This window comes from Vulpes lagopus, chromosome 2, assembly GCF_018345385.1.
Source record: "Vulpes lagopus strain Blue_001 chromosome 2, ASM1834538v1, whole genome shotgun sequence".
Taxonomy (NCBI): Eukaryota; Metazoa; Chordata; class Mammalia; order Carnivora; family Canidae; genus Vulpes; species Vulpes lagopus.
The window spans coordinates 61,826,426-61,841,913 of record NC_054825.1 but is presented as its reverse complement, the minus strand read 5'-3'; the positions used below and the strand labels follow the sequence as shown (position 1 = coordinate 61,841,913).

Below are 15,488 nucleotides of genomic sequence, written 5' to 3'. Positions count from 1 at the left end.
TGATAAGTTATACATTACATTAACTATACATTAAAATTTTAGTTTATTTTTATTTTTTAAAACATTAAAAAATGTTTTTAAAATGTTTTTAAAAATATAAGTTAACATTCTACATTTTATTTTTAAAACATTGGAGAAAAATTGTAAATCAATGCTCATATTATAATTAATAAATAAACAATATATTATTATTATATTATTCTTTGTATTTTGTTTGTGTGTTTTATACTTTTCCAAATAAAGAAAGAAAACACCCTTGCAAATATTACAGCTCAGGAACTTCTCCTCAGTAGTTTTCTTTCCTAGTTCTTAATATCTTAATGAGTCATAGACTCTCACTCAAATGCCAAGCATTGTTTCAGCTTTTCCATGAGAGAATAACAATTAACAGCTTAGTTTATGCTTTTAGCTGAGATAAACTGAAGAGATTCCTTTGTACATTTATTTAACTACTATAGATTTCTTTCAGTATCAAGAACATTAAAAGTTTTTTTCTCAGTATATCTATGGCCAATATACTTATTACATATGCAAATTGATCTATAAACCTTTAGAGAGAGACATCCTATAAGAGATAAACATAACTTTCCCAGGGGTCAGAATTACAGATGACAGTTAAAATATCTGTGAAAGACTGATTATTATTTTCTGTGATGTTTCACATTGTAAATGGATCACAAGTCTTTTAATCCCTTTTTCCCATACTCCAAAATATAGCAAAGTAACATATATAAATCAGAATTACTTGATTTTGAATATTTAAAAAAATATTTTTCAACTCAGAAACTGACTTTGTCATGGAGAAATAGCCCTAGTCCCAACAGAACTAATTTTCATATTCATTATAGTTTCAGTTCATAATTTTTTCCAGATTTAGATCAGATGAAATGTATTATGATATTTTTAGGGGAAAAGCCAAATTATATACAAATAAAAAGATGACAACTTCCACATAGGTTATTTTATCTACCAAAACTCATCAACAAATGATACTTCTAGGGGATCCCTAGGTGGCTCAGCGGTTTAGCGCCTGCCTTCGGCCCAGGGTGTGATCCTGGAGTCCCGGGATGGAGTCCCACATTGGCTCCCTGCATGAAGCCTGCTTCTCCCTCTGCCTGTGTCTCTCTCTCTCTCTCTCTGTCTCTCATGAATAAATAAATAAAATCTTTAAAAAAAAAATCTCACAATCCTCCCACCTGAGTACCATTAAAAAAAAAAAATGATACTTCTAAATTAAGTTAATGTTCCCTTTACTGTGTGTGCTATTTGTTTTGTTTTCAATGACTATAGAAGTGCTTAAAATAAAAGCCATTTCCAGATTAGGTTTAAGGCAGATTCATGTAATTCAGTCTTCAGTAGTGGTTTGATAAATTGATATTTCAACATTTCAAAGGCAGAGAAAACTTAATGAAAGAAGAGAGTCTTGTGTTTATTTTTACCTCTCTCTGGATAACTGAATCTCTTTCTCTCTCTCTTTTTTTTTTTTTTTTTAAATATGTAGCCTTACCTGGAGTCCATAGCAATCCATGCCAAGTGAGCTCATAGTTCATTTTGTTTCTTAGTTCTTATTTTCCATTGGAAATAGTCATATTAAAAGGGCTTGGAAGTTGGTGTTTATACAGTTGGTACTATAGTACTGTTACATGTGCCAGAAAAAGATAAACTTAATATCCAATAATAATAGAAGAGTCTACCTAGCTAACTTAGACCCAGGGTTACTGAGTGATACCACCTTTTACCCATGACTCTTCCTGCCTCTCATTAAGAGTCATGGTCTTCCTTTGACCTTCATTTTCTCTCTGGTAAGTTGTCAAATTCAAGCTAAATCATCCCCATCTCTGATGGAAAAAAAGAAAAGAAGAAGAAGAAAGAAAAGAAAAGAGAAAAGAAAAGAAAGAGCAACCAAGCGAGAGAAAGGGAGCAAGATAAGAAGGAAGGAAGCAAGAGGAGGAAGGGAGGGAGGAAAGAAAGAAGAAAAACCCCAATGACCCAGCCCCTAGTGAGGGTTCAGTTTGTTGCCTTTGGGTCAAGATGCTAAATGCCTAGAGAGTCTTGACCATATGTACCTTGGAAAGGATAAGCCCTAATCAAGGGGCTCTCAGTCACAGCTAGGGATCACAGTCATTAGTGATATTGGGTTCAGCTACCTGAACAATATCTATGGCAGATGAATCTCAGGTATCTGTGTTAGAGAAATAAAATATTTATGTGACCGGAATCAAAGAAATGGAATCCAAGTTTAAAATTGTATTCATAAATCGAACTTAGGATGTGGTCACTTTAAGAATCAAGTAGGAAGTTTTTCAAAGGTCAGTAATGTGGTTAAAGTAATAATAAAATCTTTCCACTGATGAGTGCTAACACCTCTCTGATGTCTTGGAAACCCTCTCTATGCCTCTCTAATTCATTATTGGCTCATCTCCCAGAAACTTGGAAGATATATCTATTTTCCTTTCTTTCACCATTTTCCTCCTCCAAATCAACTGGCTTTTTGGAATCAGAATATAACAAATATTATTCTGTAACTATTCTCAATTCTATTTTCCAATTATAAATTAATTCCTATTATTCTAAGTCCACATCTAGTCCTGTCACAAAGCTTTCCATCTCTATGCTATTGTTCTATTTCTGCCTCCTTGGAAACACTGAGTCAAAAAACATTTTTAAACATGTATTCTGTGGAAGGCTCTGTGCAGTACTCTGGGAGTAAGACAAAGCAGAAGACATAGTACATATGGTGCGTTTAAGGTCAGTGGGTGAGATAGTGAAAAGCAATATAAATGTAAAGCTAAATAAATGTCAAGTGAGTACAGAAGAATATAGACCAGGAAAGAGAAAGCTCAAACCTGGAATGATGGATATGATTCAGATAGGCAAAGAGGTTCAAGTGAAGAGGCCACACGCCAAGCCAAGTCAGCATCAAGAAAGTCCAGGTGTTTTGGAGGGAATAAGCTGCTTAAAGGGGAAAGTTACTTATAGTGCAGTAGACAGAGTAGACAGAGATGGGAAGGGAAAACTAGTTTGGAGCCAGATAATTAAACATCTTGAATACCAGTGTGCAAACTTTATCTATAGCCAAAGAGAATACATTAAAGGTGTCTTCCCCCTGCCTTGTATTTTTATTTTTATTTTTTAAAAGACTTTATTTATTTATTTAAGAGAAAGTGTGTGTGCACAAGCAGGGGTGGGGATAGAGGGAGAGGGAGAAGCACACTCCCCCAATGAGCAAGGAGCCCCATGAGGGACTTAATGCCAGGACTCTGAGATCATGACCTGAGGCAAAGGCAGACGCTCAACCAGTGAGCCACCCAGGTATCCCCCCCCCCCGCCTTAGTATTTTTAAAATTCAGATGGTGTTTTGGTTTTTTAAATGGTGAAATAGTGGAAAAGTTAAACCATTATCTTTTTCTTAAAGTGTGTCTTTAAAAATAGAATTTGGCTCAATGTTAAGAATAAAAGTAGTAGTAGTAGTAAGTCGCAATGATTTATTGTCTGGGTTTATTATTAAATTGCATTCCCCAAAGTGGTAATATTTCCCTCTTCCATTCTTAACTCTTAGAAAGTATAATGAAAATAACAGAATTATTTTGTTTGCCAAATATAATAGGACTTCAGTGATAGTTGTATACTTACCACATTTAAGGTATACTCATTCAATAATTTAATGTATGAAGGATTCTCACACCACCTTTTTTGTTGTTGTTTGCTTAATTTAAAGCCCTGTATATTGATGAACAATATTCAGCAATTGCGGGTCCAACTGGAAAAAATGTTTGAATCCATGGGAGGAAAAGAGGTGAGTATATTTATGCCTGCATTTGCAAAATGTCTACTTAGAGATTATTAGCAGCATATCTTTTTGCTATGGAAAGTGTCATAATTAAGTTTTTTACATGGGTTAACTAAAGAACAGAAAGTGATATTATTCTAAAATACCATTAACAACTAAGGTGATCGTTAACCACAACAAAATACTGAAAGTAAATGCATCAGAAGTGTGAATGTGAGGAGGGAGATGGTCAGTAGCCTTTTGTAGTGTGTATAATCATATATACACAAATATATATATATGCTAATGATCTATAAAATTCTACAAACTACAGGTTTTTTTTCACCATATTACACAGTGTCAAGTTGATATCAACATTCTTGTTCTGAAATGTGCTTTGTGGCACTAGCAGTTTTTGAGGTATCAGTGGTTTATTATTCACATCTGAAACTCTGTCAAAATGTGTTGCGTGCTGTGTCTGTAATGTGTTGTGTCTTTGTCCAACATCTTTGACTTGCAATTCCCCGAGAAGAAGAAGGAAGGAGAAAGATTCTTTTATGAGGTTTGTGTTAGTAAGCATTTTATCCTTTACCTGGCTGTTTCCTCCAAACCTAAAGACCATTGCACTTCTTATTTATTCTCATTTGCTTGTTTGAATCAGGCAGACAGTGAAATATTAGCTGTGCACCTGCCTCCTGCTCTTGCCACAGTATTTCACAAACCAACATGAGCGTCCAGGGACCTGGGGACTGGAGTCAGTGCCAGAGGGAACGTCACATGGCTGGCACCCTCCCACCCCCATCCTTCCCTAAAACAACCCCAAGGGCAGCTAGGATGTAGAAATATTTCTGTTAAAGATTTTAGTTACAGGGTTCCTTACTGTGGTAAGTGTATGAGATGTATGTAAAGCCAGGTCGGATTTCAAAGCAAAGATCCCTTTTATTTGTAAATTTACAAGGCTGCAAATGCTTTTTTTTAAAATACCTGACTTCTTCACATGGGATGTTGCTGTTAACTCCAAGGAGATATTCATATGTTTCCCTTCCTACAATGTCTTTTTGGCTCTTAGAGCCTCAGTCTTTTGAAAACTAAACCTATTTAGTATCCTACAAATGGGAAACACTAGGATAGGTGTTGAAGGTGCAACACTTCAAAATGAACTTTCATGAGCTGTGCTTCCACTGCAGTATCAGTTTATTTTGTCTAAAATAAGGCTTCATTCCCTATGGTGTGTTGGTGGTTTTTTGCACAGTATAAGGGCATAAATCTCATTTTTGAATTTATTTTCTGAATTAGGGGAGCACTGGCAATTGGGGATCATGTTGGAGAGTCCCTTTTTAATTTTAGTGATGTTTTATATTCAGACTTTAAGTGCACTTACTGTTTGAAGAGCCATGAAGATATCATAATTTCTTGTGGGAGATTTTGCCTCCTTTTGCTGAATTTTAAAGACCACAAATCATGTAAGGATAAAGTTATATTTTAAATGCCATATTTTCAGAAATTTATCCTAATGCTACTTCTTTTTCCTTACTATTCCATGGTTAGACTCTAATGTGAGTAATATGTTGCAGAGCTGAATATCAATAAGACAAATCTGACCTGTGCTTAAAGGAACCTGTGTGTGCCACGCCACTCAACTAACCAAAAATGTTGTGGGGCATCTTGTTACCCAATAAGAATGGATTCTTTACCTTGCATAAAATTGTCAGTTTGAAATGTGTGGAATTCACATTATAATTTAGTTACAGTTCAATAGCTAAATCATAGAACTTCTTTCTGGAGAAAGTAATGAAGAAATACTGACATGGATGCCTTCTACCCTTATGATTCTTGCAGGATCAGTTGCTAAATTCCTCCTACATAATTTAAAGGGAAAACTCCATTCAATCAATGCAATGAATGTCCAGTTTCTAACAATGTAATTTGTTAGGGGACAGCATGGACTCTAGCTCCTTTCTTTCCCTGCCTTTGAATCTTCTACATCCCTTCCCTCTTTATCATTTTTTGATATTCTGTTTCCTTTCTATGCACAGTTTCTTTTATCTGATTATTTTCTACTTTTGCCTCATCATGTGTCATCAGAATAGTGTTTGGCAGGCCCAGTCAGCCCTGGCATGGGGATTGATGAAACAGCAGGAGGAAGCAAGACCTGAACCCAAGTCTGGGTGTCTCAGTCAGCCTCCATGGAGAAAGAACTGTGATTAATAGAGATTTATGTTAGAGTTGCTACATTCACCTTCCTCCAGGCCCCAGAATCTCAAAATAATAGGCTGAGCCTTTCCAATCCAGTTATGTATATATGACACTATCTACGTGAGTTCCCTAACTTGAGGCTTTTATAAAGATGAAAAAGCATTTTATTGAGAATGACAGAATTTACCCTTTGACATGAGAAGTTTATAGGGACTTAATGCAGGCATGTGCGATGGTCTTTAAAGGGAGTGCAGAAGAACCAGTTCTTCTCTCCCAATGGAGCAGGCTATAAAACCTTGACTTACCAGGTTGAGGAAAGCTTCCCAGTCTAGTTCTTCAGTTTCTTATATTTTTGTCCCCTATCACCTGTGCTAGGATATGCACTTCTTGCTACAGAAATTTAATTAGCAAATGATTAATTGGTTGAGTACTTGCTCCAAATAGTTTTTGATGCCATGTATTTATCAGTTGGCTCCTAACAGCAGCATGGCTTGCCTCTCATACTGTCTCCAGAGTGCTGACCACTTGCAGGCCGGTTGCATGATGCTGTAGCTCTCTGCTGCTTGAACCCACCACTGTTGGGCCAGCTGTTCTCTCCTTATAAGATCAGCCTCTTTTCCCTCTGGAAACAGAAATAATTTTTAAATCCTTTTCTTTAGGTGGAAAAAAAAAAACCTACTCTCTTTCTGGAGTCCAAGTTGGCCTAACACTTTGACAGTCCAGGGATGATGCTGTTTGCCCTCAATGGCTTCAATAAAAAACAGTGTTTGAGCAGACACTGTTACTAACTGCATGCACAATATCCTAGAAAGCATCTGGGCACTTCTTCTTCTTCTTTTTTTAATCTAGCGCCTATTTAAAAAGAAAAGGGAAGATCAAATCACTAAGTATCTTCTCCTATATTGTGACTTTCCAACATAATTCCTTGCATAAAAATTAAGAGCATATTTTGGCATACCAACACTCTGATTACTATAAAGAATATAAAAAATATAATAAGTCACACAAGCCATGAAGCAAACCTAACCTTAGAAATGAGGGCCAGAGTTTTTGTTTATATATATATTATATATATATATATATATATATATATATAATATATTATATATAAAGGAGGAAAAAAAATAATCTCATGTGATTTTTCATGTGCATATTGTTTTGGGATACACTAAAATAGATAAAGTAGCCAGTCCACAGTATGGGTTGACTTGTGCTAGAAGTTAAATTATGTGCACCTCTATCCCCATACTGCATTACTGTTCCCCTTATGACAAAATAGCAACAACGTGATTGTCAGGATGCCCGGTAATAATTTTCATCACTAGCGAATGATCATTTTATCATCCTCAAACAGCTCAAATACCTCAAAAGTGAAACATATATACTTTGGCTTACATTATTTCAATAGTTTGTTAAATTCAGTATAACTTACTATGATTCAGTGTAAAACATTGCAAGCAAATATATACACTGTATTCATTTTTTCATAAAAATGTATTACCACAGCCTATGAAAAGGACTCAGTTGCATTTCCTTGATCTGCAATCTAATTTATACAAGTACATGAAAAAGAAAATCAGATAATCCAAAATTTAATTTCATTTCAGGAAGTCATAAGATACTGGTTATGAAGCTCTGGAGAGTTTGTAGTAATTTATTTAAAAGAATTCTGACTGTGCTGTGTAAGCAGAAGAGGCATTACTTCATAATATTGCATTGGTACAAACATCCTGAATAGTAGAATCCATAATTATCAATAACCCTGCTAACTTACTGACAGTACTCCAGATGCTAAAAGTTAACCATCATTAAGACATTTAGGGGAAATGGAGGCATTTGTTTGCTTAGCTAAATTCTCATATTCTGCTGGCCACAAAGCAAACTAATTAGATATAATGGTAATATTATTTTTATTGCTACATCTCAAAAAGAATTGAATCTTGACTGATTTCATTGTCATAAACTTTCCTGAACAGGGCTGGCCAAGAATTCTGGAAAATAACCCCATCTATCCTAAATATGTGTATATTTTAATGAGTAGAAAAGCACTGTCTATATCCTTTTTTCATTTTTTAATGTTGAATTTGAAGAGTTAAAAACTGCATCTGACCCAAAAGTGTACGCATGTAACTGATTGAAATTCACTGTAAAATCTGTTAGCTGTAAGGACTTAGTCTTCAGCTAAGCAAATCCCTACCAGAGAGAACAGAAGTTGACCCCTATCATATTTTACTTAGCATTATCCTTTTAACTTTATACTTGCTGGCAACAGGGGATTGAAGAGCACTTGTTTAAAGGAAATAATACTTTATGCTAGTAGTTCTCGAACTTTGGTATGCATCAGAACTACCTGGGTAGCTGATTAAAACACACATTGCTGAATTCCATCCCTAGACTTTTTGGTCTTGGGAAAGGCCTGATGATTTGCATTCCGAACAAATTCCCAGCTGATACTGATCAACTGCTCAAGAGAGCATATTTTGAGGGTTACCCCTCTTTGCTTTTAGGACAGCAACCAGGTAATTAGGAAATGTCTCAGAATGCCCCTTTGTCTTATCTGTGCAACATGTTTAACCAATCTGCTTGATATGTTTTAATCTGGAGAACACAAAAGATTCAATGTGTTTTAATGGACTTTGAGACAGCATGCAGTAGTACAGGCAAATGTACTATTGTATTAAGGAATGTAGTATTCCAGAAATATAGGTGACCAATTTCTAGTGATAAATATTTTTTTAACATTCTAGACTTTATGCTTATGTTTTATGTATAATCTTATCAAAAGGTTGTGGTGGTGTATGGAAGCTGAGCTTTATGTTCAGGTTTCTGATCTGTCTTCACCTTTTCTTTTTAATGTACATAGAGGTATAACTCACAAGTTAATACGTTAATGAGAATCAGTCTCTTTTTCAGCAATCACAAAGCGAAATATAAAATATTAGATGTCTTAGATAATAAAATAGACAATTTAAACTAGTTATATCTACCTTTTAGTTCTAAAATTGTTTCCGAAGGCAATTTGCAAAGTTTTTTTCTATTTAATAGAAGAGTCTATTGTTGCCAGTTATATTTACTGGATCTGTAGGGCAGCAGGCATTGAGTTAGGAGGTTTATTAATGGAGTCAGAACAATTAAAGTAATAAGGTTTGGGAATAGAACCCCCCCCCAACACTTTCTAAATTTGAAAATATCTCTTAAATGAAAGTTGTAATTGTTATGTCTCACCCTGCAACAATTGAAAACATAAACTGAAACCTCTAGCTTTTTAATGTGTAAATAGCTCTTAAAGGTGGGATGTCATTTGGATGAATTCAGTAGAAGCAAGCAGCTATTTTTAGATATGGCAGTAGATAACAAGGAGAACTGAATGTTTGAGGCAGTGGCCTTTCATTTTGGCAGCATGCAGCTCTTGCAGGGTTTCTTTTTCCTCTGAGCCATCTCTACAATTATAGTTAACAAATCGGATTTAGTATAAAATCGAAAGAATAATGAAGGCCAGTCGGGAAAATTGCATTGAGGTAATTTAATAAATATGATTATGAATTTAGCGGTAACACCACAGAAAGCTCAGCTAAGTGCTAAGCTTGTGAAATTAAGAAAAGGTGTTAGCTAGCAGGCTGAGAAGTTTCTGAGCGGGTGACTCAGGTCAGGATGAAATATAGACTCAGCAGGTGCTGCTGGTCAACTACATTGCCTGGAGCATTCCCAGGAGATCACAGGGTCACTCTTGTGCCATCAAGTCTCTTTTGAAACTAACCTTTCTCTGAACCTTACAAAAACTTGAGAGAATACAAGCCACAGCCAGGAGGGAGGAAAAAAAGAATTTAACTACCATTTTCCATAATAGATCTATTTTACTGTTTTGTGATCCTCCTCAATTGTTTATGCCTGCCTTCACAAACCACAAATCAATATAACCAGGCAAACTTCTCTAATCCAGCCTGACTCCTTCTTCTACTTGATTGAGGAGCCTGCAGGCATCTCATGCAAATGGCTCACTGATGAATTATGTCCCCATGGATTAATGTTCAACAGGTACTTAGTTCAGCTTATTGAACAGACTATATTCACATCACCCAGCAGTAGATGGATGCAGTAGTGTGAACAGCAGAGTGGGAAAGACAGACTGAGACAGGGCATGAAGGCAATTTTTACAGAATAAATTCTGAATTAAATTATGTGCCTTGTTTCTTCTCCTTAATCCTTACTCTGTTAGTTTCATGGTTAGTCAGTCAACAGATGGAGCTAAATAAGCCCAAATTTCCTTTTCAGTCAAGATATTGAACTTATTTTTAATGAAGATTTTCAGATGAGACTTTCCTTAAGAAAATAACTTCTTAGCTGCTTCTCTATCCTCATGTGTCCCCCAGATATGTCATGGAGCATGGCACATGGTCTAGGCCTTGGTTTTCCCACTTTTAAGAAGGAGGAAATGGTACTGTATGATTTCTGAAGTTCGTTCTAATTCCAAAACTCTGGTTATAAGGACAGCAACCTTGTTAGCAATCCACAGAGTAAAGGTCTAGTCTATGTGTTGTAGGTGAGAAGGAAAAAAACCTGTTTAAAGTAAGAGGAAAGATGTCATGTCACTCATATAAGGTTTGAAGGTATAATTTTTTTTAAAGTACAGAGAAGAAAAGCCCTTTTCCCCCCTTTCAGTTGTCTAGGCTGAAGAACGGAACTTAACATATCTCAAAGGCATTTTAGTTGATTTGAAGCACAATGACAGTTGGATTTACTGCATACTCTCCTTAATTAGGATGAGAGACAGCTGCTGATGTTCAGCTTTTGAAGCCAGAAGTTAGAAGCATGAATTTATATAACTGATACTCAAGCATAACAGTTCATGCAAATCCGAATGGCATAAAGAAAGTGTCATAGTCTTTCTCTTAAAATGGTTTTGTGAATTGTTAGGGAAGGTCTCTCCAAGAGGACTAAAACAGGAAACAAATGATAGGGTAGCATTGGTGGAGCTAGGACAGATTTTTATTTTTGTAATGCAGAAGACCTATATGTTTTTAAATTTCAGACAACATATTACAGTACCCATGTTGGATGCCATAGCTGCACAAAGTGAATTAGGGCATTTCAAGGAGAGCAATTTCCTACTGGATTCACTAGGGAATGTTCAGTGATTTCTCAATCATATATTTTAAGTTGAGCTAGCCATTTTAGGATGGATAAATTTTGGTTAAATAGAAGGTTGGAGAGAAGTGATATTTAAAAAACAAAACAAACAAACAAAAGAATAGCCCAGATAAGATTACCATAAATTACTTGAAGCGTTTCCCTTGTTGAAAACCAACTAGTAGGGTCAGTAAGTTTAGCCTTTATTAAAACAACTTTAGGAATGGCAGGAGAATAAAATAGAAGAGGAAATAAGAACACAACTTTGAGATGCTTGCATTATAGTCTAAATGAAAATAATTCTGCATCAGAAATTGAAGAGGATAGGACAGATGGAGAAAATATTTCAGAGATATTATCAGTCATATTTGATATCCAAGTAAATGGATAGAATCCAAGGTAGAAGGCAAAGAGGAGTCAAAGATGATTTTCATATTTCTGCCTTAAGCAACTGTATGCTAGCAATCAAGTCAGGGACATAAAGATGAGCAGGTAATAAGTTCACTTTTTGATATGTTGACATTTAGATCATCCATCCAAGTGGAAAAGGCCAATAGGCACATTATGAGAATATAAATATAGGCATATTATGAGAATATAAACATGATACTCAGGCATCTTGTTAAAGCTATAGATATTGATTCAGGGGGTCATTAGTGTAGGGGTGGGAGTTAAAGACATAGGCATGGATGTGATTGCTCAAGAAGATAGGATAGAGTGAAAAAAAGATGAGGAAGAGAAAAATGGACATCAATTAAGATCTAAGGAGTATACAGAGGAAGGGAAGTCAGCAAATGAGACAGATGATAGGCAGAAAAATAGGAGAGCTAGGAGAAGGTAGTCTCTGGAGAAACAAGGAAGGGATAAAGAACTGGAGAAAGCAACAGTGAATGCAGGATGAGTATGGTGAATAAAGTTATTAGAGATCACATTTAAGAAATCACTGCTGATCTATATGTGAACATTTCAGTGGAGTACCCAGAGCAGAAACTATACTAGAGGTGATGCATATTTAAGAAATGAGGTAATAATTCTTACATTTATGTTGTAAATAGTTTGATGGTCAAGAAAAGAAAAAAATATTAGCATGATGATGATGATGAGAAGATAGTACCAAATAAGTTGGGCTTTTTCTTCCATTTGTTCCATTTTTTTTTAACAAAATGTTGTTTGAGCACATATATAGGATGGGGTAAAGAAGATAATGATGGAGAGACAGAAGACAGAAAGGGATATTTGATGGAACAAAATCCAAAAGAAGCAATCAAGTTGAACAGTGCTTTTCTTGGAAATGAGACTTTCTTTTTTCATAGAAAGAGTTATGAAATTTACATTTATTAGAGGATTTTTTCTGCAAAAATCTTCAAGGTATGAAATCCACCAGTCTAACAATCAAATATTGGACCCTGTATAGATGAGGACCACAGAATAATCATCCTCCCCAATTGGCACTTACTCAGCTAAGCAAATAATGGAACTTTAATACTGATGAGCTGAACAGGAGGAAAAATAGCCTAGTAGACTGAAAAGAACAGAAAGGAAATTAGATAGTAATAAACAATGGAGAAAAAGAATAAAACACAAAATTTCTTCCCATGAAGGCTTTATTTTTCAAGAGTAGGTATTGAGTTCTTGAAAGGGTTTAAATGCCACCTTCAACTGACTCTATCTCCAGCAAGTGCCTGATAGTTGAATTAACAATTGCCGTTTTAAAAGGGTGAAATAACATGTACTCCCATCACATCCCTTAGGGAAAGAATCTATTGCTGGTGAAAAATGAAAAAACAAACAAAACATACAGAGTGGGTATGGTAACCATATCTTTGGAACCAAATGAATATCAGGGCATAATCTGACATGGTCTGACAATGAAATAAAAATTTGAAATCATGACTAAGTTTATAACTCCAGAATATATGGTTGCTAAGGAATGAGAGATTTCAAATGCAGAAGTATTCTATTAATAGTCAATGCAAATTATCACTCCAAGGAGAAGGAGGACTCTGCATATCAGGATTTCCTTTGAGGGAAAATTTTCATGCTTCTTTCTGCCCTCACCTCCTGCCTCAAATATTTAGTAAATGCCTAGGCATGCGGCAGCAGACACCCAGAATGGACAGCTAGGTAAGATAGATTTCAGTGGAAGAGACAGATTAAAAGGAGAACAATTTAAAGAGAGAGTTTTATAGACCCTTGCAGTAAATAGCACAATTAGTACAAGCTCCTAACTGTGTGGGGCCAGAAACATGGGGAGGGGGGAGAATTGAGGTGATAAGTAAATTGTCTTTTAAAGGAAAAGTAGAAGTGGGCCTTAAGGAAGAAGAACTTAAAAGATAACTCGCATGCTAGCTATCTCTTCCAGACAGGTTATTTATATTATCACAGCTCAGTGGTGTAAAATATCTCAGTGGTGTAAAAAGTCCAGATGGTACCTATGTATGACTATGGTTCATTCTGATCATTAGAACCACGCTTTGCCAGCCTTGATTTTGGAATTCTAAAACCTTTCATGGAGTGTGGGTAAGATCAGTTTTGAAAGCTTTACCATAAATTCAGAATTTGACTCTGTATTCTTAAATTTTTCTCTATCTATGGAGCCATTTATTGTTTATTTTTTGCCAGCCAAGTTGCTTAGGTACACATGATAATTCAGTTTCTAATTAGAATAAATTTATTAACTGTGACTTTTGAATGCTTCATTTCTTTCTTTTTTTGTTTTTAATAATAACAATACAAAAATGCAAGTTATTTTTGATATTTGATGTCATATCAATGTTAGAACAGGCTAAATTTTAAATCTTGGGGGGAAAAATTCACAACTGATATATTTCCTTAAGGCCCACTTCTACTTTTCCTTTAAAAGACAATTTTCCTGTCATCTATTACCTTTTCAAAGTAGCCAATAATTTTTAAGATGTGCTATTGGTACTTTAAGCAATAAAGGCTGAAAGTCCAAGTTGTTATTCCATATAAACTTGAGGAAGTTTGTGGTAGTAAAGAAAATTTCTTCAATATGGGCACATAAAAAAATGCAGAACTCAAGAAATGGTTAATTTTCTGCCTAAAGGGATTGTTTTATAGCTGGATGAATATGATATTTATGATAATTATTATTAAAAAGACTGGCAATTGAGCCTCATAATTACTGTTTCTGTTTTAATGGCATGATTTGGATCAGATAAACATCAAGTACTTAAACTAAACCTTTTCTTCTTTTGCCTGGTTACATGACAGAGGCATTTGTCTGCACCCACTTAGAAATTTAAGCTTCCGTCAGGAAATGAAAACTGTCATCCAATATTTAAATTGCTATAGATTTGACAGTTTCATATATTCAAGCAACAGCCAATTATTTGATAAGAAATTTCCATTCACAAAATACCAAAGGTGGACTAAAATAATTTTTGAGAAAATAGCATAATTTTATCCAACTGACCTATCTAACCACTATATATGACTTTAAAGTCATTATCTTAGCAGGTGAAAAAAACTTCAATATGTACAACAAACTAATATGAAGACAAAAATATACTTTTTACATAAGAAGCAACCCCATTTCCTGAAGAAAACTCTCCTCTCACTGCCATTTCCTGGGAAGTGGCAGGTGTGTGGGTAGGGAACTACCACCTATCACCCCAAGTGGCTTATCAAAGAGTGGGGAGCCTGAAGAAAACCAGAGAGGGGCTTCTTTATCATTGCCATTCCCCAGCCATCTTATCCAAATGAAATCAGGTTAAAATTGGTATTAGGTTGATGGCAAAAAATATAATAAAAAAATTCAGCCTGCATGCTTCCCTAAGATTTGGACAGGCAATTCACAAATATTTTCTTGGTTAAAGTTTGAGGAGTTATGGTTTATTAGGATATTTGCGCTTTAATGCCTATTAGTGTCTTTTTAAAAAAATAAGTAATTATCTTTCTGAATCATTGCTTTATAATCAGTTATAGTTTAATGGAACTCTCAGAAAGCATGAGACTCAATGATATTCCATTTTTCCAACACCTAGAGAAATTTATATTTGCTATACTAGCTCATGTGTCTGTGGGTAAGAGCCATGAGCCTGTCTGTTGATAGGGACAGAAAAAAGATAAAGTCCGGAAGAATCACATTGGCTCTATAGAAGGGCAGCAAAAACTAACTAATGCTGAAACCACCAGAATTTGAGTCAAAGTTAACATCAAGAAATGTGTGGGAAATATCAGGAAGGGAGACAGAACATAAAGACTCCTAACTCTGGGAAACGAACTAGGGGTGGTGAAAGGGGAGGAGGGCGGAGGATGGGGGGGAACGGGTGACGGGCACTGAGGGGATCACTTGATGGGATGAGCACTGGGTGTTTTTTTGTATGTTGGTAAATTGAACACCAATAAAAATTAATTTATTTAAAAAAAAACC

The 15,488-nt window shown here is 35.3% G+C and overlaps 1 protein-coding gene across 1 annotated transcript in view; it reads left to right on the top strand.

Moving 5' to 3' along the window:
• Nucleotides 1-15,488, top strand: part of UNC13C (unc-13 homolog C) — a 586,599-nt gene that overhangs the window by 474,917 nt on the left and 96,194 nt on the right. Inside the window, exon 27 of the mRNA XM_041745721.1 lies at nucleotides 3,719-3,796. Coding sequence (XP_041601655.1) covers nucleotides 3,719-3,796 — 78 coding nt within the window. The remainder of the gene's footprint in view (nucleotides 1-3,718; nucleotides 3,797-15,488) is intronic.